Source organism: Takifugu rubripes, chromosome 12, assembly GCF_901000725.2.
Source record: "Takifugu rubripes chromosome 12, fTakRub1.2, whole genome shotgun sequence".
NCBI classification, from domain to species: domain Eukaryota; kingdom Metazoa; phylum Chordata; class Actinopteri; order Tetraodontiformes; family Tetraodontidae; genus Takifugu; species Takifugu rubripes.
The window spans coordinates 9,536,684-9,562,194 of record NC_042296.1 but is presented as its reverse complement, the minus strand read 5'-3'; the positions used below and the strand labels follow the sequence as shown (position 1 = coordinate 9,562,194).

Below are 25,511 nucleotides of genomic sequence, written 5' to 3'. Positions count from 1 at the left end.
TGAAATAATTGCTCACACCTTCAAGCCTCACGCCTTTATTGGTGACACATTGATCTGGTGACACTTCCTGCATATGTGAATGCAGCCGGAGGGTTTGACCCTCAGAGATGGATGAACAGTCCACATTTAGAGGGTTTACATTGTGAACATGGAGACGTAGGGCTGGAACCAGCCTCGGATTTCCTCAATCTTGTCCTCCAGGGCGGAGCGCAGATCCTCGGTGGTCTTCTCAAAGCCTTCCTTCATGCTCCCCACCTGTGACTGGAGCAGCTGGTTCAGGGTGGTGATCTTGGCCTGGGCGTTGTCTTGTACCTGACTGACGTAGGGGACGAACTGGGCCCTCATGTTCTCCATGTTGTCTGAGGTGCGGGTCTGAATATCCTCAAAGTAGTCAGAAACATGCCTGAAAAGAGAAGAGCAGAAGGAGCCTCAGACATCTGGATATTAGCGGCTGTTGTGAAGGGTGAAGCTCGTCCGTTGTCCTACAACAAACCCATTCAACAGGAACTAGCATCCACAGGATCCTTCGGGTCCCGGACACTTGATGTTTGGGATCCGCTCACCTTTTGATCTCCTGAGTGTCCTTGCTGAGGCGCTTCTTCAGTTTGCGGGTGTAGGTGCTGACCCGAGCCCTGACGTCATCTGCGTTCTGCTCCATCATGATCTGCAGCTCGTTACTGTACTTCTCCATCTGCTCCTTGGCCTCACTCATGTGCTGAGTGAGTTTAGCAGACAGCTTCTGCACGTCTCTGCCCAGACGGTCGGCAGCATCCTGGGTGTAGGGGGTCAGCTTGGTCTGCAGGTCATCTCTGTACATGGTCAGCTCAGACATGCTGTCCTGGATCAAGGTGCTGGTGGAACCACGATGAGATTAGGGCCACATCCATCAGTCTAACACACTGACCAGTCAGTTAAACTGGTTATGTTTGTGTCCACACGCTTACTCTCATGACTACATGTGACAGAACCCACTCACTCCAGTTCTCTGCTGATCTGGGAGCTCTTGATGTCTTTCACCACTTCACCTGCCTTCAGGTTCAGATCTGTTAAATAGTTGGTGAACTGGTCCACCATCAGCTCCCACCGGCTGTACTCCTCGGGAATAGTTCTGCCATCGCAGCCTGTGAGGGGAAAAGGATGAATGGATGAACGAATGAAGGAAGGAATGCTGACACCTGCTGGTCGTTTGCTGTAAGTGCAAGGAGCTGAGTTCTGAAGTTCAGACCCAGATAAGGACGACAGCCAAATACCAAGAAAGCAAAGAAGAAATAAAATACCAACAATGTCATCAAGAGTCCTCAACTAGACGTGCTGACAGCCCGGAAAAGGTTGTCTGGACAGCAAACCCACCTGAGACGACGGCGAGCAGCAAGAAAACCGCAAAGACCCTCATGATGGGCAGGAATCAGGGCAGCTGGAAGACCAGGAGCAGGTTAGGAGCAGCTTGGACATTCCAGAGGTCCCTAAATGTCAGCAAAGGTTCCTGTGTAAAGACTCACCTGAGAGATCCTGAAGATCTGTGAGTGGGACTGGACCAGTCACCCTGCATTTATACCTTCGGGCCTCCTGGCTGTGACGACACTGACCCGCGTCCGAAGTTCCCCCGCTGAGCTGCACTGTTGTCGCTTTTTATTGCTCCCCGTGTGCTCTTGGCTCCACGTCACCGAGAGGACGTGTGAGGACTCGGGACTCCCAGTGTCCTGATGTCACTGGAACTGCTTTAGTACGGATTCTCAAAAAAATCCCATTCTGATTTCCTGGAGAATCAAAGATGAGCTCAGAGCTAACAACACACAGGTCAAAGGTCACAGAGGCAGCTTGTTGTTGTTGACATTTACAACCGGCTGCTCCCTTCACACCCAGAGGACATGGGTGTGTGTTTGTGTCTCTGTGCAGTTACACTCATCAATGTGTGTGTATGTGTGTTTGTGTTTGTGTTGTTACATTTATCTGTGTGTGTGTGTGTGTGTGTGTGTGTGTGTCTGTGCTGTTACACTCATCAGTGTGTGTGTATGTGTTTGTGTCTGTACTGCTACATTTATCTGTGTGTGTGTGTCTGTGCTGTTACACTCATCAATGTGTGTGTGTGTTTGTGCTGTTACACTCATCAGTGTGTGTGTATGTGTGTTTGTGTTTGTGTTGTTACATTTATCTGTGTGTGTGTGTGTGTGTGCTGTTACACTCATCAGTGTGTGTGTATGTGTTTGTGTCTGTACTGCTACATTTATCTGTGTGTGTGTGTGTGTGTGTGTCCGCTTTTACACTCATCAATGTGTGTGTATCTGTCCTGTTACACTCATCTGTGTGTGTTTGTGTCTGTGTTGTTACACTCATCAATGTGTGTGTGTGTTTGTGCTGTTACACTCATCAGTGTGTGTGTATGTGTTTGTGTCTGTGCTGTTACATTTAGCTGTGTGTGTGTGTGTGTCTGCTTTTACACTCATCAATGTGTGTGTCTCTGTGCTGTTACATTTATCTGTGTGTGGTTGTGTGTGGGTGTGTGTTTATCTCCAATAACATGATGTATCTGGACTTTGCAGCACCTTCAGGTCTGCTGAGAAGAAGAGGAACATCAGATCAGCATTCTCATGTCATCACCTCTTTTATTGAGAACGTCTCCACCATGTTCACAAACACCAGAGGATCCAGTCAAGAGACTCGACTGTGACACTCACGTCCTTCAGAAACTGAAGAACCGTCCCAAGCACGAGTCCCATCACTGAACAAGCTTGGTAAAGGACCTCCACAGGTCAGTCAGCTGCTTCTTCAGGTTCTGTGCATCGGAGTCCATCCTGGCTCTCAACTCTTCTCCATATGGAGCCAGGCTCTGCTGGATCTCCTGGCTTTTCTGGTTCAGCTGGCTCTCAAAGCTCTGAGCTATGGTGGCCATGTTCACCTGGAACTCCTCCAGACTCTGCTGCATCTTCTCCCTTATCTCCTCCTGGTATGGAACCATCTGGACCTGCAGCTCATTCAAGTTCTTCTGCAGTTGCTCCTTCAGCTCCTGGCTCTTCTGCTGCAGGACAGTAGTCAACGCCTCAGGGTCCATGGAGCTGGACAAAGGGCCGGTGCTCAGATCTTTCTCCATGCGGGTCTTAAGACGCTCAGCCTCTTCTGAAAACTTGGACACGAGGTCCTGAGCCATTGGAGCTACCTGTGTGCGCAGACCGTTGGTGAGCTTCTGGAAGGCTTCGGTGGTCCCGGTGATGAAGGTGCTGCAGACACACAACCAGAAGACAGATGTTTGTGAAGCACTTAAGCTCCTGGTGTCAACGTTCGTCAGACTCTTACTTCACTTCCTTCCCGAGCTGAGACTCTCTGATCCGCTTGAGAGACTCGTCAGCCTTGGAGACATAGTCCAAGACAACGTCTCTGAGCGTGTCCACCTGAGGGCTGGGCTGTCGTTCCAAAGCATCGCAGCCGACTGGAGGAATCAAAGAGTTCATACAAACACGATCTTAATTTATACATCAGGTTTTTTACAAGATTTCAGCTGAATTTAATCTTACCAGTAAAACCAATGAGGACGAGAACAACAAGGAGCTTCATGACTGCTGCTGAGGTGGACGAGGGACCTTCTGCGTGTATGACCCCGGTTGGGTGGTTTCACCTGAGTGGTGCTGCTGGGGCTCTAGATATGCAACCAAGGGGTGTAAAGTCCAGACTCCCATTGTCTCGTCAACACCTCCACATCACGAGGTTTCGTCTGACTGCAGAGACGAGATCATCACGCTGACGACGTCATTCATTAGGAGGCAGCTTCACATCTTCTCAGAGTTCATTAAAAAGGTCGTTTAGCTGTTGCCGTGGTTGGTTACTATGAGGACGAGACGATGGTCCAGCTGAGGATTCTGTTGACTGCTGGTGTTGAAACAGGTCCAGACGTTGTTGTGCCTGAGATGATTGAACATCTGAGGTGTCACCATTTTCACAGCTCAGGCCTGTGAGCGGGACTTTGGTCCAGACGTCCCTCTGATTAGTTGAGACAGGACAGCTGTGTCCTTGTGCAGCCGTTGCCTGGGTGCCGGCTGATAAAAGCTGATAAAGCAGCTGCTGAACACAATCCAACACGGTTCCACTGAGCAGAACGGTCACCTGATATTCTGACTGAAGAACCTCTCAGGCACCAGCAGACGAGTCCTGATGGTGAAACCAGCAGCATCGCTGTCTTCACAGGTCAAAGGACACATCTAAGGTCTAAAGCTCAACCTTAACATAGCGGGATAAATGTTGCCAAATGAAGCCTGAAGTCATGAAATGATGGAAATATCGAACATCTTGTACGTCCAGGAGGGCAAAAGCAGCTTAATGACCCTATTAGACGTGTTATTACTCTTTCATTTCCATCATGCTGCCGGTGAAGAGCTTCACGTCAGCTGATTTACGCTGTTGATACATGAACCTGTTGTGTAAGTGTGACAGGAACGGTGAGCACAGGTGAGTTGTGACGTGGGGGGACAGCAGTGACAAGAATGGCTCCAGCGAGGCAACAGGAGGAGGACTTTACCCCCGCCGGGGCTATAAAAGCAGCTGCTCGCCGATCAGCCGACAGAGCACAGACAACGCTGAAGCCTCCAGGTTGGCCTCTCCTTCACCCTTTATCTGAACGTCTTGCTCCAGAACCCTCCAGAAACCCACTCAGCCATGAAGGTCCTCGCCGTTCTCGTCCTGGCCCTGTTCTCCGGTGAGGCTCCTCTTCCTGAATTTCTTCAGAAAACACACAAACAGCGTTTGTGTGTGTTCTGTGTCATGAAATCTATCCCCTCTGAACAGGTGTCAACGCCAACATCCTGTGGCAGCAACCCCCCAAGAGTAATCTGGACATGGTGAAAGATGCTTTCTGGGACTATGTTGCCAAAGTGACGCTGACGGCGGAGGAATCTCTGAACCAGATCAGACAGTCTGAGCTGGGACAGGAAGTCAAGTAAGATGCTTGGAGCCAGAGGTCCGGTTGGACGGCAGATATCCGCTTTAACTCGACTTTTGTCTCTCCTGCAGTGCAAAGTTCTCCGAGAGTGCCGACAAAGTCAACCAGTACGTGGTCGCTCTGCGCACTCAGGCAACTCCTCTGACCCAGGACTTCATCACCAGAGTTTCCCAGGAGGCGGAACAGCTGAAGACCCGTCTGGAGACGGAGCTGAGTGCTATGACCACTAACCTCCAGCCATACTCAGACATGCTGGTCAAGCTCCAGACACAGCTGGAGGAGATGAAGAAGGAGACAGCTTCACTGGCTGAGGCCATGGACGCCGAAGCTCTCAAGACCATCCTGCAGCATAAGAGCCACGAGCTGAAGAAGCAGCTGGAGCACAACGCAAAAGAGCTGCAGGCCCAGATGGTCCCCTACACTGAGGAGATGAAGAATAAGATGGAGCAGAGTCTGGAGGACTTCCACAGCAGCCTGATGCCCATCGCCCAGAGCTTTGAGAGCCAGCTCAACCAGAAGACCCAGGAGATCCAGCAGAGCCTGATTCCATATGGAGAGGAGCTGAAGGCCAAGCTGGACTCCAGTGCCCAGGACGTGCAGGCTCAGCTGGCTGCTCTGTGGGAGGCTTTCACAAAGACCCAGTGAGACTCCAGCGGCCTCTAAACCTCCACTCAGCAAATATTTATTTTTCCATCTTCCCAGTTTTATTAAATAAAACAAGTTTGCTCTTAAACCGAGTGATTGTGTCTTCAGTGAGTCAGATGGTGCTCAGGACCACAACTGGCTCTTTGGTTCCCTCTTTCCAGGTGACATGAGCAGAAGTGCAGGACGAGGGTGACGTGGAAGCACAGCAGACGTGCGACAAGACTTTTGTAAGAAACCTTGTTTATCAGTTCCCTCAGTTATACACATGAGATTTACTGGTCCATCAAATAAAGAAGGCACAACATAAAACTGAAGCACATCACACGCCTGCGCTAAACAGGAGAGACAAGAAACCACAACTAAACGATCGTTAACTTACGACACAAACAACAGGCGGTAAACGAAACCAAAATGACTCTTCCTGAACAACCACATCAATATGGACCATTGACGATCTGGAGCGAAGCTTTACATTATTCTCTTGGTTTCACAGCAGTGAAGGATGACAGCGGAGGAAACAATCAGCCGACAGGCAGACAGACAGACAGACAGACAGACAGTCGGCTGATCGCTCGGGTTAACCAATTGTGACGCCAAAGCCGCACTGGAACTTGTTCTTGCGGTGGTTGAGGAAGGTGCAGAGGACCAGAGACAGCGGCAGCGGCAGCAGCTTCTTTTCTAACGTAGCACCAACGATCCAATTACTGTCCAGGGAACCTGCAACAGGGGGAAACACCCAACATCAACCAGCCGTATCGCCGCGGCGATGATGCCTAAGCTACCTCGCAACACAACAATGTCCAGACCACAGAGCCACAAGCCCCAACAGTCTGGAGATCATGGAGGATTATGGGATGCTGTACCTTTGAACTGTAAATTAGCCTTGGGAACATCTAACTGGTAACCCAGTGACACGCTGCTGTCCTGCATGCGGGTGCTGGCTTCGAATTCCACACCAACGTGTAGCTGTGACAGACAAACGGACCGACAGGGAGACAGACAGACAGACATTTGAGGGTCTGAAAAACAACAGGTCAAACACAACAGGCTGCCTTCACAGTCCCATTTTCATGGACAAACGTGAATTAAGCAGCTCTCACACAGGACAGACTGACGGCCGTAGAGGTACCTGCTCATTGGCTTTGTGGTAGTAGGACGCATGGACCCCCGCTGAGCCCAACGTCATGGTGGCGATGTAGTTGCTGCCTGTAGACACAAGCCAACACTGATCAGCTGTGCATCAACACTCACAGTTCTGCTTACTGAGCCCTTCAAGCAGCAGCTTAAACAGACCCGTATATCTCCCCACTAAAGACGTGACCGAGCCCTCCTCTCCTGGCCTGTGGTGGTAAACCAGTTCTCCTCCCAGCGCCAGAGCTGGTGTTACGGACTGGAGGTAGTGTGCTACAACAATACCTGCAAATGGATAACAGGGTTGTTGGACTGGCTGTCGACGCTGCGATGGGCTGCACAGTTACACACACAGAGAAGGCATACCAGATCCAACCAGGACGTCTGGGTTTCCAAGAGTAACCGTTGCAGTAAAATCTTCTCCCCTGAACTCAACGTCACTCTGCCAGTTCATAAACTTGTTCTGCTGAGTCTGAAGATGACAAGAAAATCAAAAACTGCACTATAAACTAAAGCTTACAGGTATATATGGGTGTCTAGCAAAAAACTGGTAGCCAAATATCACACTCACATACACACACAAATTTAAGACAAGGAAAATCACAAGCCCCACTAGTCCTTAATCATAAATAAATCAGTGTTAAAAAAGAAAGAACGAACATTGAGATATTGATGCAGCGCAACGGCTCCACCTAGTGGTTATTACGGGTGTAACTTCACCGAATATGAATGTAATGTACCGTAATAACCACATATTAACGAGTTAATATCCGTTAAGCTGCAGTAATAAACCAAAAATTCAACTTTGAGATTTCAAAACCATCTATGGAACATTTCATTCTATGCAATAAAGAAAAAGGTCAAATCAAGAAAGAACTATTCTACCTGGAATGCCACTTTAGAGCGTATTCTGCTGGTGATCTGGTGGATGACCTGTGCGTTCAGGCTACCACTGTTGTCCATGTCTCCCACCACGACAGGGAAGAACTGAACATAAAAAGCCCACTTATAACAATTAGGCTGGGAAAATATTCCAAATAATTTGAACTGCAGCGTACCTCAGCTGGACCCGTCTGCTTTGAGCCAATGTACGTCGTACCAAACCTGTAGGTGGAATCTCCTAAGGTGCTCAAGAGCACAGTGTGATTCACCTGAAAGAACAATGACAGATGCTTTACAATAGGAGGCTAAAATCCAGCAGACAGGTGAACTATTTCCCAAATTGTGACTGACCTGGAAGTGGTTGCTCAGGCCCTTGTTGACCATTAGCCGCACGCCCTCCATCTGCACAGGGAAAACTTCTAACCAGGAAATCATCCATACAGGTTAATTACAGCTATGTAACAGAAACAACTCAACCTTTTCTGATAAGTTAGGCTACAGAAAAATACATTTATTTTACACAACTAGCTGACTTTGAATTAAGAGAATAAGACTTTTAACGTCTTTCACAACAGTCTCCTCTCACCTTTACACTTGCGGTGACACTCATCAAAAGCACCCGGATTCGGCAAAGTGTCTTCGGTCTCCTGCTGTCCCGGGGAAGCGTCTGCCGAGGACATGGCCGAGGAAACTGCAGGCATCCCAAAGCCAGGCGGCACCGTCAACCCCGGGACAACGGAAGCACCACCAGAGGACGGCGGTGGAGGCGAGCTGGCAGCCAGAACACTGCCCATCCTGGCGGGGGAGAAAAGGGTGACACGGTCAGTGAACTGAGCCGAGTAACCCGAGCCTCCACAGCAGGTAGAAAGCCCCTTTAACCTTTCACACGGCTCATGGTCATTCCCAACTCAAAGTGGGATTACCAAAGACACCGGGACTGTTACTCTATGGAAGATCCCCCAGGAAACCTCCAATCATCGCCTTTAATGTAGGCAGCTATTCTCATGGAGAGACCCTTCACCCGCCAGCTAATGAGAAAAGTTTAGCAAAGGTAGCTCTTTAAAAGCAGCCTGTCAAAGAACCAGCACAACTGCGGGCTTCCGTATCATGGCAGGTCCAGGAATACTACAACAACCTTCAGATATTTGCAGAGATGGTGAATTCTATTGAAAAATCCAAGAAAAAACCATAAACTCACGTTGTGATTTCCAGAGGACGGTGCAACCGGAAGTTGATACGGCAAAGGAAACGGAAATATTGTCAGTAAGGCCCGCCTCTTTCCAAGGCGCCATGAATATGAATGGCCATTGGGTTGGAGTCTTGACGCATGGGAGGCGTGGCTTAATAGTAATAATCACACACTATTGGCCCACTCACCTGACGAGGGGCGTGGATTTATTAACAAGGCTGGTGATTGGCAGATGGCGATGATGACAGCAGGAAAGCGGGTTAAGTAAAATAAAAACCTTCAAGGTCAAACGGTGTTGAGCTGCTGGTACCAGGCCTGGTTTCTCTGCTGTTGACACACACCCTGGGCCAAGGGTGAGGATACAGCCAGCCAGCTGCCCGTACCACTGAAACATAGCCCTTCACTTTAAATATCTCCTATAATTTCTTAGAGTATTTCAATACTAGACAAAGTTCCACTCAGACGAAACATTTTTAAATAAGACAAGACATCAACTGAAGTCCAATTTATTGAATTTGAAATCTTGGCATTTCCAGTTTACATAAGTAGAGGACAGAGTGATGAACTGAAGCTGTGATTGTAAATTGTAAAGTCCAAAATAAACCTTAAAATGACATTTTTCGATACCACCCAATGACAGATGTACTTAAATGGCAGGAACATGCATAAACAACACAGATTCATGCTTTAGAGAACTGAAAATGTTGCTAAAGGATGAAAACCAAATGATATTTTAGGGATGAATGAGTGAAATTTGTTACAGCTCAACATCCACCAGCGTCCCTCCTGCTGGAGAACAAGACTGAACTCTTTAACCCAATTACAATGAAAGGCATCATCCCTGCTGCTCTCTACTGGTGTCCTGGAAACACCCTCGAGTGGCTGAAGCTCTGCCGAGTCTCCGTCAGTGCAGCACAGCATCACAGACAGCCACAACACCTTCACCACCAGACGTTTGCTCATCCCTCAAACTGCCAATATGGATGAATTAACACCTTCTTGCAAATTAGTTTTTTTAATCATTTTTAAGCCATTTTGACCAGTATCAGCCCCACCCCTCACCCAGCCTCCTGACTCAGTAGCCAGCAAGCGAGCATGTGCTCCCCCCACCCACCCACCCACCCACCCACCGACAGACGGACACAGACAGACAGACAGACAGAGACAGACAGAGACAGACAGTGTAGACTTGAAGCTGCACCCATCATAACCTCCTTTGTGACTGCTCCTGAGCCATTGCTCCAAGATGAAAATGTGTTGTTTCAAGCCTGCAGCTGAGTACGAGATGGGCTGATGACCAGCGACAGATCTAACTGGGTGGGACATCTGTGGAGCCCAATTCTTTATTTAGATGTTGAAATAACTGATCGCAATCACAAAGCAGATTATGGGATGAGTGTCAGAGACCTAAATGAGGACAAACAAAGTTTACCAAAGGACCAAAAAAAGTCCAAAAGCTTAAAAACAAATGGAAACAGAGGAAAAAGACGAGTTAAAACTCACTCAGACAAGTGTAAACATCCTCACTGACATTGGCGTCACACACAAACAGATACTCACACTCTCACACAGACAGACAGACACACAAGCAAGCACACAAATGGATGGACAGACAGACGGCCGGCCGGACACACACACACACACACACACAGAGACACAGAGACACAGACACACAGCAGCTGTAAAACATGACTGACAATTGCATCAGCTGTTCTAAATAACCTGCCACCCACATCCACGCTGCATATTTGGGTTACTCGGGCTTCTCCGACGTTAAAGCGGACATGTTGACTCTGCATGTCAGCAAACATCAGTCAAAAAAACCTCACATTTCTAACAACATTCTCCTTTTTTGGTTTTGCGTCAATGTAAATCCTGAAAATTTACCCGGAAAGGAAAAACTCAAAACCCGTCCCACCCATGAAGTATTTTCTGTTGTAAACTGTAAACAGCAGGTGTGATTTACAATTTATTTCACTTTCATTGCTCTGAATGATTTATACCATCTTGAATGGAAGATTGCCAGTATGAAAAACGCCAAAAATACACTCTGCTCATCGGTCACACCAACGTGGGATGAGATCACAGTGCTTTCCTTCCACAGTCCCTCCTTAAGTCACCTCAACTCCCCTCCGGCACTTAAAGTATGAAACCGAATCTTCTGTGTTGAAAAGACAAAAGCGTGAATCAACTGTTCTCAACCACAAGTGCCAGAGAGAAAGAGGGACAAGCAAGAGTTCAAAGATCTGATAAAACATTCAGGTTCTGCAAACCCACCCAAAATAAACCTCGAAAAGCCGACCAGTGCTAAACCCTCAGCCCCAATGCATTCAAGCAACATCAAAAATAAACTTTAAAAATCAAAAATACACTTTTGGGGCTTTTTTTTTGAAGCATTACTGAATCCCTCTAACGGGGGGAAAGAACAGAGGAGTCACAGCTGCCTGTTTAAAGATGCTACAATAATGCTTTCAGCAGCCGAGCCCACGTCCCTGCTGCTGCGGTGGAAAACTGACCTCTGATCAGCCAAACTGAGGCTCAATGGGTTACGGATGAATGAGCAGGTTTGAGGAAACTCTTCTCTACAGTCTGAGGAGGCCTTTCTAATGTGATTGCCACTAATCAGGGTTGCTTTACAACCTGCTCGGCATATTTGACCCCTGGGCTGTCTGGAGGAAGCGTACATTCACCAACATCCCAGTTAGGAGGGATAAAAAGCTTGAAGTAATTCCATGAGGCCGTTTGAACTGAAGAAATGTGGGGGAAGCAGAAAACGCGAACTGTTGCTTTGCACCAAATCTCCCTCAAGTCACGGAGAGTAGAAACAGCAACGTCAAAGCTGCTGAGAACCGGGTTTTCATGTGACGGCTGCGGCGGCTGGACGCTGTTGTGTCCGGGAAATCTGGACAACAACGCGTGCGGTGGTGGAATGACAGCCAGAGATCAGCAGAGAGGCTTCGGAGGATTCTCTGCTCCTGGATTATTTATGCTAAAAGGGGACGACAGTCCCCACAGGTTTAAAGAAAGCTGCCCTTTAATTATTGCAACGTTCACATAAAATAAACGATCACATTCATTAAGGTTTTTAAGGAATTTGACTCGTGGTTCATCACCTCGGGACAGTGTGTGTGTGTTTCCTTTGCATAACAGGTTTGTTTTAAAACGTTGGTATGGTTGGATGGGTTTGTGCTCATACTCTGCTGCCCCAGCGGACACAGCAGCTCTGAACGGATGAGTGCACATGGAAGCAGGTAAGGCACTTAAGTGACAACAGTGTGTGGACAAAATGGTGGCTGGTGTGTGTGCACCATCGTAATGTGGACCAAAAACACCCTGCTGCGGCGGCGGCGGCGGCGGCTGCTGGCATGAAAACAGGTTCGCAGGAGTTTTGAAGGTTATTTTGGGCTGGATCAATTAGGAGTTTGGTGCAAAACAATTCAGTTTACTTTTCTGATGTAATTATTAAAGAATGAAGTGGCTGCTGTGAAAGCTAGAAGGAAAAGTCCTTGCATGTGTGTGAAACCAGAAGTTGCCTGAAGCCGGTCAGCCAGGGTGGCGAACGCCTGTCCTGCGGAGACAAGCAGACTTGCGTCACCGACGGTTGCCATGGAAATAACAAGAGCGGTTCAGGCCACTCACCTGCGTTTATGGGCTGTCCTTTTGGTGTCCTGGTTTCTCCTCAACTTCCTCCACCTCACAGTCTGCGCTGGAGCAATGGAACTCAGCCACATACAGGCTCTTATCGATGCTGCCTGGAATGGGCTTGATGTCGGTGATCAGCTGTTCCTCGATGGTCTTCAGGTTGAATCTGTCCTCTGATGTGATGAGATTGATCGCCAACCCCAGATGACCAAACCTCCCTAAAAGTGACAATAAACCACCCAACGTTTACCTTCAGTGCACATCAGATTAAAGAAAACCAACTTTAAAGCAGCCACACGTGAGCTAGCTAACAACATCAGACACACAGACGGGCACCAGCACCCACACTTTTACATCCTGGACGTGCACGTGAGCGTCTGATCTGTAGATTGTTTTAGGTTGGGCAGGAATTAGAGGAACAAAGAGAGGAGTTAGTATCTTTTTTAGCGGAACAACCAACCTGATCTTCCAATACGGTGGAGGTAAGTCTCAGCATTCTTGGGGAAATCAAAATTAATGACCACGTTGACCGCCTGGATATCAATACCTCTGGTGAAGAGATCTATAGGGAGGGACTTTGATTATAATCTTTGATAATCTGGGAGATCCCCTACGTTTGCAAACCGTGGAGAACTCACCGGTACACACCAGGTTTCTGCACAGGCCATTTCTAAAGTCATGAAACACTCGGTTTCTATATTCCTGAAAACACATCAATGAAATAATTCAACACTTTATGACCATCATGACGTCATTACGCAGAAAAAGATCTACTACAAGCATTCCTACACCTTCATGAAGACAATTGTGATTGTAATAGACGCTATATAAATAAAGATCTACTCATGGAGGACAAAACACAGGTTATCTTCTAAATATTGGTGCTTTACCTGCATCATCTTGGCATGAATGTAGAAGCAGGAGTAGCCCAGCTGGGTGATCTTCTTGGCCAGGAGCTCCACCCTCTGGGTGGAGTTGCAGAAGATAATTGACTGATTGATCTGAAGCTGTGGATGAGAGGAAAAGCCACATGAACCATTCATGTTTCAGGCTACAACATCCTGCGTCTACTTCCCAAACCTAACCTGGATTCATTGCGACACAATATCTATAACAAGCCTGATGTCTCATTAAAAATGTCTGGCTCAATAAATTACATGACTTAATAAACATGGTTTACACTACAGCACAATAAAGAAGGATTAGAATGAATGCAAGAAGGTGTCGGTTACCCTGGAGAAGAGCGTATTGAGGCAGTGGACCTTCTGCCTCTCTGTGACATAGGCGTAGTACTGAGTGATGCCCTTCAACGTCAGTTCCTCCATCAGGTTTATCTCATAGGGCTTTTGGAGGTGCTTGGCCTACAGCAGAGACACGAGTTTAAAACCCAAAACAAGATTCGCACTAAATGTTTTATCCTGTTTTTTCAGCTGCTCACCATGAACTTCTGCACGCTGATTGGGAAGGTAGCAGAGTAGAGAAGGATCTGTCTGTTCTTGGCCAGGAAGCTAATGATATCCTCAACGAGCACCACAAAATCCTGAGATAAAAGCTTATCCGCCTAAGAGACACACACACACACACAACACACACAGTGGAGCTTTGCTTCATTCCACACTAAAGATTTAGAAGGTCTGGTTTTTACCTCATCCATCACCATGATGTGGACTCTATCCACCTTCGCCACCCCCTTCTTAATCAGGTCCAGGATCCTTCCTGGTGTAGCGATGACCACGTGCACTGACGGGCGGGAAACAAGCATGAGCATCCTCAGCAAAAAACTGGAAAGGGATTCTTGCGTGCAGCAGTCTTACCAGTCTCATCCAGACGCATGATGTCATCTCGCAGGTTCGTGCCCCCCGTAGTGGCCATGACTTTGACTCCTCCCAGGTGCTTAGCGATTTGGATGGAGATCTGGCTGACCTGTAGAGCCAACTCACGTGTGGGAACCAAAACCATTGCTGGAACACAAAAATGAACAAACATGGTGGATGAGGGGACGACACGCACACTCCAGCCTCCAGTGTCGAGGACGGAACGGGAATGTCTGGGCTACAGATGCATACAGGCAGAGCAATAGTTCCTTTTTGAGTTATCATTGTGCCTGATTCATTGTCAGACTTTAAAGAGCCAAAACAGCAGCTTCTAAGTGAGCAGGAGGGATGGAGAGCAGCGTCAACACACACAAGCATGCACGCTGCCCCTGTGCCAGGAAAGCAAGGTTACAGCTGCAGCGTAGTTACGTGACGTAGTCCAAGCAGCTCGCGCCTCACCCTGTATGTGGTCCTTTTTCAAGTCTATCCTCTCCAACATCGGGATGAGATAGGCTCCACTCTTGCCTGTTCCATTCTTTGCACGAGCCAGAATGTCTCTTCCAGACAAGGCGATAGGAATGCTCTCCTCCTGCAAGAACACAGAACTCACTGGTCTCAACGCAAGCCCGCCTCTTTTCACACAAAGGAGCAGTAGCTTGGTTGCTGCTTGGCCAACACTTTTCAATTGGGCATTCAGACTATAAGTGCTGGATTTCAATGATAAACCAGTTCTTCTGTGCCCATGTCTTCACAATTAAGGCCTCCTTGTGTGACATAAATGTCACCAATACCCCAAAACAAAACAACCAGATCAATGATGGTTTACTCTTATCAAAGACAAGGCCAGTAACCAGACTTATGTGTGTAGCGTTCTCCATTTGTTAGGACTCCCATTCAGTGATTTTAAATTTCAACTCACCTGGATGGGAGATGGTTTCTCCCAACCCATCTCAAATATGCCCATGAGAAGTTCTCTTTTGAGGCAGTAATCTTCAAATTCATTCCCCTTCGTAGATGTCACATCCTACAGCAGATAGGTTAATGTCAGGATTCCAGGAGAAAACACGATTTGAGCCAAAGGTTAAAGAACAAATGAAGTTATCAAGACTCACAGAGGTTCTGACTCTGTGGTCTTTGGGGGGGAGCTTGAGATTTCTTTTCCAGTCATCTCCAAACTTGATGCCTCCTCCATCCTGGGGGCCTCCACCTGCAGTCTGAGATGGAGCCAAAGCCTTTCCTGGAGCTGCTGAAGCAGACTGGACTGACACCGGTTTCGTCTGTCCTCTGAGTTGTCCGTTCTGCTTGTTCAGTCCCAGGATAACTGGGCCAACAGTTTCTGTTCTGGTAGTCGCCATTTTGCTAACTTAGAAGTTTTTTTTCTTTAAAGGTTTTTTACTGTAAGGATGTTCTTTAAAAAATCTTTTGAAAAGTAAAAAAAATAAAGCATTAACAAATAATATTCTCTTTTTTGTAAACTCCAAAGCTTTCCCGACAGAATTCAGTTCATAGTATTAACATATACACATGAATGTGCACTCCCACCTCCTTTAACCACAGTGGCTGAAGCACAAAAACTATTTTCTTTACAAAAAAAAAAAAGAAAAAAAAAGCTCTTCAAAATGAAGAGAAATATGCACAGGTATACTTGCTCACAATATAGAAGAATTATATGTGAACAAGTTTCAAAAAGGGTTCAAGTCCTGAAATAGAACAACTAAGGCAATCTCAGCTCGGAGAACAGCTTCTTCAATAGTTGACTGTTTCAAAACTGAGCGATGTTTCCTGTCTTCACTGAGTCCAGAGATAAAGTTGCTCAACAGGCTTGTCTTTGAGAAAAGGATGTCCGAGTCTGTACAAGTTTCCCCCCGCTAAATCTGAAGTCTCTTTATTTCCACTGTGGAGGAAAACTGGATCCTGAAATCAAAACTCACACGGGGGTCTAGTCCCAAGAGTCAACACTGTTCACCCCCTTTGAGTTCTCCCTGTAAATCTTCTCCTCCAGCTCCACGTCCTCATCCACCGTCTGCAACAGTCTTCCACAGGTGGTGTGCGCAGGATGCAAGAGTGGCTGCAAATAACTTATTGCCTCCTCTGTCAGCCAACAACTCAAAACTTGTCACCTAAAAAAAATCAAAAGGACAAACATTCAAAGTCAAACCTGATCATTTCTGATCGTGTTGCTAATTTCTGCGATGTCTGATCGGCACAATAAAACAGGCCCAACAGCAGGAGCATGGCTACAGTCTACTTCTGGAAGTCTACTCATTCACGCATAAATTCCAGTCTGAGCCAAACTGGCCTAGACACTATTGATGCGTCTGACCTGCAAGATAAAAAGCATTAATGCATAAAAATGAGGCAAATAATTAAAGAAGGGAAAACTCGTGCTCATTATGGCTCAACTCGGGCAGGATAAACCAATGAAGAGTGGATTCAGGATGTGTCAGCTGGCTTCCTCCAACAGATTAACAGTTTGCTGTTCACCAGCGCTGATGACTGTTGTACTAAGCTTCGATATTGAGACAAAGGCAGCAGCTACACTAAAATCCAGGTTAATCTGTATGAGAGAAAGTTCTGAAGACTACTTGGTTGGGTTTAGAAAATGGGGTGAGCAGTCGTGAGCACACTTTGGCAGCACAATACATCTAATCTTGCTGACTGGTTTGTTATTTGGACAAGTTGGTAAGATTCTGGTGACCGGGATAGAGGAAGATATTCACAACATAAACCTACTGGAGTCTTAACCAATCTCATTACTTACTCATTTTGTGCCAAAAACGTCTTCTTGCCATAATTTTGGTAAATAAATAGAGAATCTACTTTTACCTTGATGGGAAAAAACATTTCCACTTTTTTAATGTCAGAAATATTCGTAATGTTAAAAACAACCATTGACCAAACGTACACTTCAAAAACAGTGTGAGCAACATGACATCTAAACTTACTTTAGAGGTGATAGTTGAACCTCAACTCCAGCAACTCACAAGCTTCGACAGCTAACTGGCTAACAGCTAACAGGCTAACCGGATTAGGCTCGTCTTCTGGTGCAGATCAGCGAACTACAAATTAGGGTAAGGGACAGGGGAAGAAAAGTAAAGAAAACACTCAAAATCTGCCAAAATAAATCTGCTTTTCAAACAGAATCTTTGCGTTCTGGGGCTGACCAGAAGCTCAGATGGCGCTAACTCTGTGACTATTTCATCGTTTTACGTTTAGAAGAGAAACCTACTGTCCACTCCTGGACAACTACAGAAAAATAAATCACGGTAATTCAAATGGAACTTTCTGGTTCTTAATCATATAAGAATAACCAGGGCTCTCTGAAGGTTGGCTATAAGAACAATATCAACGACGTCAGCCGACAGAGTTAAAGCAGCCAAAAACAGCTAAGACGTCGCAACGTTGGCGCTCCGAGATGTTTTCAAATTTAAATTATGGGTAAACGCTTTAAATTTGACAGCAATTATATAATAGTAACATTAAAAATATATCATCAATACTATAAAACAAAATCACATTGTTAGCTTCGACGCTAATACGGAACAAATAACTTCACTTCACTAACGCTAGCTATGTGCTAATGCTAACAGATCGAATATTTTTAAAAGGTACGAGACGATGTCTAATCGCCACAAACCTACTTTGTTTTTCCCGTTATCTTCAAATGAATTTTCTCTGAGTGGTTGGTTATCGACTTTTGCAATAATCTGGATTTATAACTGAATTTTGGTTTGAAATAATTCTGTTCTATTGTAAGTCTTCCTTTAATATGTCCGTCCTCTTCGCGTTTTCTTCTTCGACGGTCACTCTTGTTTATCACATGTGAGACGCTACGATACTACTGCCACCTACTGTGCTGCTTGGTTACTGCAAGTAGAAAATGTCATTTATAAATAAACAATCCGGTTTTTCTAAAATTAAAAGTAAACAAAACAAACTGGTCAGAAACAATTTCTATGAAAGTTAAGACATTGTTTTCGACCATTATTTCTCGAAAAAAATGCAGAAATTTTCAAATAACAAAAAAAATGCAGTCTTTTATTTAGACAAATGAAACTGTGTCCATGTAGGTTGTCATGCATCCAGGTCATACTAATCCATAAAGGTCTAGCAAAGAGTCGACTAACTGTTGAGAGCGACTGGACGATGGTTCTCCTCTAATCTGAAAGGGTTCTTCACTTCTAACTGGTTTGGTGGGAGTTGAAACTATTTAAGCTAAGACAGTATGAAAAGGCTGAATGTCCATCATAGATGGGGGTCGGGGGGTAGGTTTCATGAATAGCTGTTGTTAACGTTTGACAGCTAGACAAAGACCATGGAAACCACTTGATGAAAGTGCCCATCAGCAGAGCATCTAAATAGGAGAGAACTCAGCAGTGTGGATGGAAGGTTCTGCCTCAGTCCTCCCGCTTAAAAGAAGCCATGTCAGGCTAGAACAACCATCCCTGATTAGAGGAGGGCCTTTGCCTCTGCTGATAAACATTAGTTATTCATGACAGGCAAATTGTGAGCAGTTATGCTGCAGCTACACATGGACAATTAATGAAATAAACATGCTGAAAACTGCGAGGACCAACAAAAGCACAGTTTGTAACTGTCAGAATCAGCACTAGTATGATGAGGTGAACAATTAAACACATCTTCAGACATTAAAGAGTTCAGGAGTTTTATTATCATCAGAATAACATCAAACTGCATCTGAACACAGCCTTGATTTCATTTAGATTTTAATTTCTGCATGACATTGCAGTAAATACTATATTATTTTACAGTACAAGTGACCCCCCACTCCTTCAATCGCTGGTAAACTCAAGGTGGAAGCACCCTGATCAATAAGATGTTCACACACAACTAGATAAACATTAAAAACACATGAAAGAATCTCCATCCTGGCAACAAAGGCAATGCTTTTCTTTTCATTTGTGTCATCTGAGCAGCATCTTAAAGGCATTAAATTGTGCATCCATGTTATCCAAATAGAAATACATCTTGTAAAAACACTTCTTTCCATAAGAGCTTATATAAAGTTAAAAGAAAATAAAGTGGACAGTGATAGTTTCTAAAAAGGTTGTGCAGTTAAGGCTTGAAGTGCATGTACTTAACATACAACTGTACAGCTTCTGTCTGTTTCTGTAGAATTCTCCCTTCTTTGTTTCTTACCCTTCCTCCTCAGACATTAGTTTTTCACCTGAGAACACCAACAGACTGGAATCAGCCACACGTGTGTTTTGTACCATTGGACCTTTGTGCTGAGCATTTCAGGCTTTCTTGCTGGAAAATCTTTCTGAGTTCCTCCACGCAGACGGAGGAGGCCACTTCTGTCTCCTTGGCCAGCTGCGACAGGCTCAGGAAGCCGTGAGGGAGGTCCTCCACCACTGTGAGACTCACAGGCTGGCCCATGTCTCGAAGCTTCCTGGCGAACATCACAGAATCATCCAGCAGGGCGTCGAGAGCAGAGGCCTGCGGAGGGGGAAGAAACAACAATCAGTCACCAGATCAACCAGCAAATGGTTCCAATGGATCCAAAAAATGACCTTTCCCAAGAGTGAGTGGTTATTTAGGCTGACAAATGTAGTATTGAATCTGTGAGGTTGGACGTTCGTCTCTTACCACTATGTGTACTGGTGGAAGGCCTCGCAGCAGGTTGTTGGGGGCCAGCAAAGGTGACACAAAGGGGTTCCTAATAATGGGACAGGAAGTGAGGGAAACAAAAGCTTGGCACTCGGAGCGCAGCGGCTGGAAGCCCTCAGGGTAGCCGACGTGAGACCTGTGGTGTCCCGCGGACACGTCGGGGGCTGTTCTGAGCGTGACATTGCTTTGGGTTCTCCTCATCGTTGATGTGGGTGATCCAGGCCCTGACGTGCGCCCGGGCTCCAGGAAAGAAGAGATCCAGTTGGAGGCACCTTGGGTGAGATCGCTGAGCAGCACAGCCGTGTTTCTTCTGAGGGAGCTGACAGAGTGACGCCCCATCGTAGGATGCACCGTCCCCCAGTCTGTCCCTGGCAGATTTGATGGAACATGAACAACAGTTCCATCATTGGCTGCTTTCAGGCGGGATCCAGCTCAACCTTACAAAAGTCTGACCAAGATTATTTATCAGTCTCCAGATGGTCGCAGTAAGAATACGAGCACGTGAGCTCTGCGACCTTTTAGCAAACACATTCTCTTTCTTTGTTCTCCTTACAGTTAGTGTTGCTTGTTTCCTCTCCTATCAAGCCTTCAAATCCCCGTCGCTCAGGTGTGAAACATCACCTACCTGCATAAGCATTGACGCACTTTGTGAGGACTCCTAAAGGCAAGAAGGGGTCGATGAGTGTGAGGAGGCGCGACGGCGAGGCATCGGTGGTCAGTAGAGTTGCGGGATACGCTGTCATGATGCCATCAGGGACTCGGACGCCGTTGGACAAGGCCTTCATGGACACGGTGATGCAGAGATTTCCTCCAGCACTGTCACCTGCCAGACACACCCGATCTGCAGTGGAACCTGCAACGCGTACACTCAGTTCAGATACCCCAAAGGAAGAAAGACGAAAGGATTAATAGAATCATAATGATGCTCTCCTTTGCTTTTTAGCTCGTATTCTGCATCTGAAGGAGCATTCTGGGTGCTTTTCAGGGTCTTTTACACGTTAAAAGTAAAGATCTCAATCAAGAATATTTTTTCTAGTATCTGTATTTGGGAATGAGGTCTTTTAAATGCACTCAGGCTCCCCCACATTTAGACAGACATGAGGTGACTGTAATGGGTGGGGGGGGTCGTACCCAGCAGATGACAGTGCTGGAGAGCCCAGCAGTAAGCGTAGAAACATTCCTCCAGAGCTCTGGGAAACGGAGCCTCAGGAGACAGAGAGTAGTCCACCGAGACAATGGGGACGTTTAGCTCCTTTGACCACGTCCGCAGATAATTCTGATGCAAAGGCAAAAGAAGGAAAGATGCAAATTAAATATCAGATGTGATCAAAAGTGTCCGTACTAAGAGACCTCGGTTGTATTTCACCTCATGAGATTTGGAGGTTTGGGCCACAAACCCTCCGCCATGGAAGTGGATGAGCAGCCAGGGAGAGAGGGGCTGTTTCTGGACCCAGGGCAGCTGGGACACCGAGATGGATGGGGGGTCCTCCCGGGAAAAAGACAGAAGCTCCTCACTGTCCTGGAACAACAGAGAGAGAGAGGTGATGGAGATGATCAGCATCACCAGCATCACCAGCATCATCACCACCATCACCACCACCATCACCACCACCATCATCACCATCATCATCACCACCATCATCACCACCATCATCACCACCATCATCATCACTGCGCTACAACAGTTTTGCTACTTTTGTTTTACGTTACATTTCAGTGAAAGTGATTTTAATCGTGGTTTGACCAGCAGGTTTAAGTTTAGTCTGTCAGTAAAACTGAGAATGCTCGACAACATGAAGCAAAGATTGAATGATTGTCAAAGTAACTTTTCAACCACGCTCTGAACGGTCCAGATCCGCAAGGACTGCGAGGACTCACCTGTCCTTCTCGCAGCTCGCAGGAGATTAGTCGGACGTGGACAGGCCCCGGGCCCCAGTGAGCGACCGGGGGTGAGACAGTGGTCGTTAGACGAGGGTCTGCTGCCAGTGGCACGTGCAGCGTGACGGGAGGCAACGTCAGGGTGACGTTAACCTGCACCGGGCTAGAGGCCATCCTGCTGAAACCCTGCAGAGCCACAGGCAGACACTCAGAAGCATGTGAGGGTAGAGGGGGCGGGAGATGGGCTGACCGTGCCTACTGTTAAAAGGCCAGATTCTGTCAGGTTCCAGAAGGACTTCCAAAAGTGCATGTCCAGGTTTTGAGTAATACGTTCAAACTCAGCGCCTCGCAGCTCCGGGTCGATGACGTACTTAGCAGATGTGAGGAGGGAGAGGGCAGCCATACCTGGAAAAGGAACACATATGGAACAGCCACAACAGGAGGGTATCACAGAAGAGCCATGATGGGACTAACCCAAGCCCGGCTGCTGTTTACCATACATCTCCCCATATGAGACCATGCTAATGACGACAGTCTGGAGAAGGGGACGCAGCGCTGGTGAGAACTGTGAACCAAAAAACACAGGTACAAATATGGAATTTATTAAGAACCCTTAAACCGGAAAGAGCTTTGGACTTTATGGCGGACCTGAAAGCCCAGACAGCGGCCATAGAAGCAGGCTTTGTGCATGGAGCTGTACTCCTGCACAAACTGGCGGCTCAGGTCCGTGTGCGGCAGAGAGTAGAGCTCGCCGCGCACGTTGTCGTTGAGCAGCTGCTGGGCCAGATGCAGGAGGGCTCGCAGCTGACACAGAGCGTTGCAATAAGCCTCCATCTCAGAGGCATTGTGCTCCGCCCTGAAGAAGGCGCTGTTGCAGTTAGAGGCGATATATCGGCCCTTGTGAATGATGTGAAAAAGACAAGACTGCAAGACCTGAAAGAGAGGAAGAGCATCAGGAGTCTAGTCCAATATTTTCATCCAGTATTTCTCTTTCCATTTCAACACATAAACATTTTCTTCCCTCTGACAAGACCTTTCACTATTCACTCTTTCACTATTCCTTTCGCTTCTCTCGAGCCTTGTAGGGGGTCTTTCCACAGGCCTCACCCAGACAACATATCCGACACATGAAGCAGCAGATCAAACATCTACAGCCCAACATGCCAACGCTCAGCCACTCGTACCTTTACCAGTGTGCGGTAGCCGTTTCCTGGCGTCTGTGCATCAAAGTCATAGTGGTGGAAGACGGAGATGAATCCAGCGACCACGGGCTCCAGGACTCGGCCATGTTCCTGAATCTCTTTCATGCAAGTGACCAAACGCGTGGCAACGGCGCCGTACGGCATGTCAGAAGGAGCACACATATTAGAAATGATGTCTTCGCACACGGTGTCCAGGGTTGTAAACACCACTTTGTAATCCATATCTAAAGCTGTGGAGAAGAAGAGGCAAAAGCAGGTCACCTGTGTTATATCGCTGCCTCTTACTGACACAGCAGACATGTGATGCGTGATGTTCATACGGCTCCGACAAACGGGGTCGTCACTCGAGTGGTAAACACAGTTCTTATCGACCTCAACAACAACTTGCAAGAGAGCGTCTCGCTGCTACGCTGATTACAGACTTATCTGCCCAGGTCAAAGGTTAAAGTTGCTGTTCAGGCTGATGAGCGTGTGGACAGCAGTCACCAAGGCGCGACGTCTCAGGCGTCAACTCTAGATCCACAGCATGTGGTTCATAATGTGGACAGAAGACACTGAAAGGGTCTACGGTAAGATTCGGACGAGGACCTGCGTGATTCTGACTTCACACAAAAACAAACCAAAACTCCAAAACTGGACAGTGAGAAAACATCCACAGGCTACAACAGCAAAGTGTTGTCCTGCATCTCAGCTATTATTTATATTCTAAAGTCTTCCGGTTCCAAACCCCAGTAAAATCGGATGTTGTTAAGTGGGTTCTGGCTTTAAACTCGTTTTCCCCCAACTTCTCTTCAGCTCACTAACAATCACGTATATAACACTGTTACACATGAGGGCGGGACACCACACCCAGAGGAACAGTCACAATTTCTGAGGAATCGTCTAGTCACATTTATACATAAGCAAAACAAGCTGCTTGGCCTTGATCGTTGCGTGATAAAGGGTCAAAGTCCATCAGATCCTTTGATCCTATTTGCTGTTATTTCTGGACCATCCTGGAAATTCCTGGATCAGAGATGATCAACATAAAATCATCTGTTCCTGGATCCATGATCACCATTTCCTCCAAATACCAGTACTTTATGTTACCACGCTCCTAACCTCTGGACGGATACACATAAAAGCATATCTCCCAGCGCCGGCGTCAGTGTGAACATCTCTAAAACAAATTACAGTTAAATAGACTTTTGACAATGTTGACATAAGCGTACAAATATAATTGCCTTCACAAATTATGGAAACTGAGACAATTGGGCAGACATGCCAGAACACCGGCATGAATACCAGGACCCAAAACTTCATGAACTTGTTTATCTGTGCTTTTAAAGCTGTGCAAAGGTTCGTTTTTCCCTCAGACAACTCATAACTAAGTCAAATGCCCTTTTAAAGGACCTAAACATCTTTATTTGAGACTAGCGCCGCTTTCCTGGTCCACTGGGACACCTCAGGAGACCTTTCGGTTTCCTTCCCTTTATTAGCAGCCAGCAGGACAGCTGAGCGATGACGTGACCGTGTCAACAGGCGAGCCAACCCTGGGCAACAACAGTGTAAATACAGTGTAAATATAGTGTAAATACAAGCACAGCCGGGTGACCCTGAAAATGTCAGCAACAATGGAGCTGTCGCACTCCACAGTTGACAACTTGACTCCCAGCAACAGGTTTCACGGACGCCAGCGGTGGCTGTTCGTTCACTAGTACCGTCAAACGCACCGATAAATTGCCAGCTAATATCCGAGACACCGCCAAAGGGGTGAAAAACGACACCGCTGGGCGCGTTTGGAAGGGTTACAGCCGCGGAAGAGACAGTCGGAGAGTTGTCTTGCCTTCAGTCCGCCCGCATCTTCTTCCTCGATGTTGTGCGTGAGTCCCGAGGAATGCTGGGAAACGTCGCGTGAGGGACGGGAGCCCGGCATGCTAACGTGGTTGCTAACACTAATTAGTTCCCTGAAATTATTACTTTTCCACCTGTAAAACTCTACAAATAGTCATTATTCCTTACAGTCGGTCTGCGAAAAGTCTCGTCAAATGAGACGTTCTAACTGCTGTAGTAATCAGAAAAAGTCTATTTTATTCTCATATTATTTGCAATATATTATTTTAGCTCATTTTCTCCTACTTGTACTCTTTATTGATTTTGTTATTTTATTAAAATATATTTTTTAAATTATTGTCCATTTATTTAGAATACACATATTCCCCATTAACTACCATGCAAAATAAGGCAATGAGAAGTGTTTGTAATGAGTACAAAACTAATGCAAAGCATCACTGTGATGTTACTGTTATGTTATCAAGCTGTTAATGGGGAATATGTGTGCACTAAACTTTTATCTGAAGTGTGAACTGAGATTAAATGTCATTGACATCAACTTCCTTGTGTCAAATGCACAGTCATTAGGAGCTTATAGATGGTCAACTCCTAGTTAATTGTGTAATAAATAGAGAATTGAACAAGTTGACAATTCTGTTGTAATGAATTATGAAGCATCAATATCATGCCAAAACACAGTTAGTAAGCAGGACGTTAAGGGGGTGCCTGTGTTCCCTACACACTTTTCAGTGAAGTGG

At 46.5% G+C, this 25,511-nt stretch overlaps 6 protein-coding genes across 9 annotated transcripts; 1 reads left to right on the top strand and 5 right to left on the bottom strand.

Moving 5' to 3' along the window:
- Positions 1-19: 19 nt before the first annotated feature.
- Positions 20-1,596, bottom strand: apoea (apolipoprotein Ea). Of its 2 annotated transcripts, XM_011609262.2 has the most exons (5): positions 1,500-1,596; positions 1,351-1,414; positions 977-1,121; positions 564-851; positions 20-403 (listed from the first exon to the last, which is right to left on the bottom strand). In XM_011609262.2, exons 2-5 carry the CDS (start codon positions 1,391-1,393, stop codon positions 136-138), a joined length of 744 nt encoding a protein of 247 aa, XP_011607564.2. In that variant the 5' UTR covers positions 1,394-1,414; positions 1,500-1,596; the 3' UTR covers positions 20-135.
- Positions 1,597-2,716: 1,120 nt separating this feature from the next.
- On the bottom strand, positions 2,717-3,549 carry apoA-IV2 (apolipoprotein A-IV2). Its single transcript, NM_001032719.1, is given in 3 exon segments — positions 2,717-3,215; positions 3,292-3,424; positions 3,510-3,549. Coding segments are annotated over 3 exon segments (672 nt in total).
- Positions 3,550-4,644: 1,095 nt separating this feature from the next.
- Positions 4,645-5,572, top strand: apoa-iv1 (apolipoprotein A-IV1). Its single transcript, NM_001078591.1, is given in 3 exon segments — positions 4,645-4,684; positions 4,774-4,924; positions 4,999-5,572. Coding segments are annotated over 3 exon segments (765 nt in total).
- Positions 5,573-5,608: 36 nt separating this feature from the next.
- Positions 5,609-8,876, bottom strand: tomm40l (translocase of outer mitochondrial membrane 40 homolog, like). The gene is made up of 10 exons (XM_003969192.3): positions 8,784-8,876; positions 8,172-8,380; positions 7,937-8,004; positions 7,762-7,854; positions 7,589-7,690; positions 7,070-7,175; positions 6,866-6,988; positions 6,702-6,778; positions 6,436-6,538; positions 5,609-6,289 (listed from the first exon to the last, which is right to left on the bottom strand). Exons 2-10 carry the CDS (start codon positions 8,377-8,379, stop codon positions 6,150-6,152), a joined length of 1,020 nt encoding a protein of 339 aa, XP_003969241.1. The 5' UTR covers position 8,380; positions 8,784-8,876; the 3' UTR covers positions 5,609-6,149.
- A 1,759-nt stretch (positions 8,877-10,635) lies between these two features.
- ddx61 (DEAD (Asp-Glu-Ala-Asp) box helicase 61) lies at positions 10,636-18,049 on the bottom strand. 2 transcript variants are annotated; one of them, XM_011609330.2, is made up of 14 exons: positions 17,872-18,049; positions 17,176-17,289; positions 15,343-16,350; positions 15,150-15,254; positions 14,690-14,819; positions 14,231-14,377; positions 14,062-14,156; positions 13,855-13,977; positions 13,649-13,777; positions 13,307-13,423; positions 13,055-13,118; positions 12,877-12,978; positions 12,414-12,634; positions 10,636-12,342 (listed from the first exon to the last, which is right to left on the bottom strand). In XM_011609330.2, exons 3-13 carry the CDS (start codon positions 15,583-15,585, stop codon positions 12,420-12,422), a joined length of 1,470 nt encoding a protein of 489 aa, XP_011607632.1. In that variant the 5' UTR covers positions 15,586-16,350; positions 17,176-17,289; positions 17,872-18,049; the 3' UTR covers positions 10,636-12,342; positions 12,414-12,419. The 2 variants fall into 2 exon arrangements, with proteins under 2 accessions (XP_011607632.1, XP_003969279.1); XM_003969230.3 differs by lacking the exon at positions 17,176-17,289.
- Positions 18,050-18,882: 833 nt separating this feature from the next.
- On the bottom strand, positions 18,883-24,840 carry lipea (lipase, hormone-sensitive a). Of its 2 annotated transcripts, none has more exons than XM_011609331.2 (11): positions 24,767-24,840; positions 22,924-23,171; positions 22,388-22,672; positions 22,214-22,304; positions 21,999-22,144; positions 21,740-21,925; positions 21,228-21,380; positions 20,993-21,137; positions 20,487-20,714; positions 19,841-20,229; positions 18,883-19,690 (listed from the first exon to the last, which is right to left on the bottom strand). In XM_011609331.2, the coding sequence occupies exons 2-11, from the start codon at positions 23,161-23,163 to the stop codon at positions 19,442-19,444; spliced, it is 2,112 nt and encodes a 703-aa protein (XP_011607633.2). In that variant the 5' UTR covers positions 23,164-23,171; positions 24,767-24,840; the 3' UTR covers positions 18,883-19,441. The 2 variants fall into 2 exon arrangements, with proteins under 2 accessions (XP_011607633.2, XP_029701313.1); XM_029845453.1 differs by having other exon boundaries at positions 24,654-24,779.
- Positions 24,841-25,511: the final 671 nt, after the last annotated feature.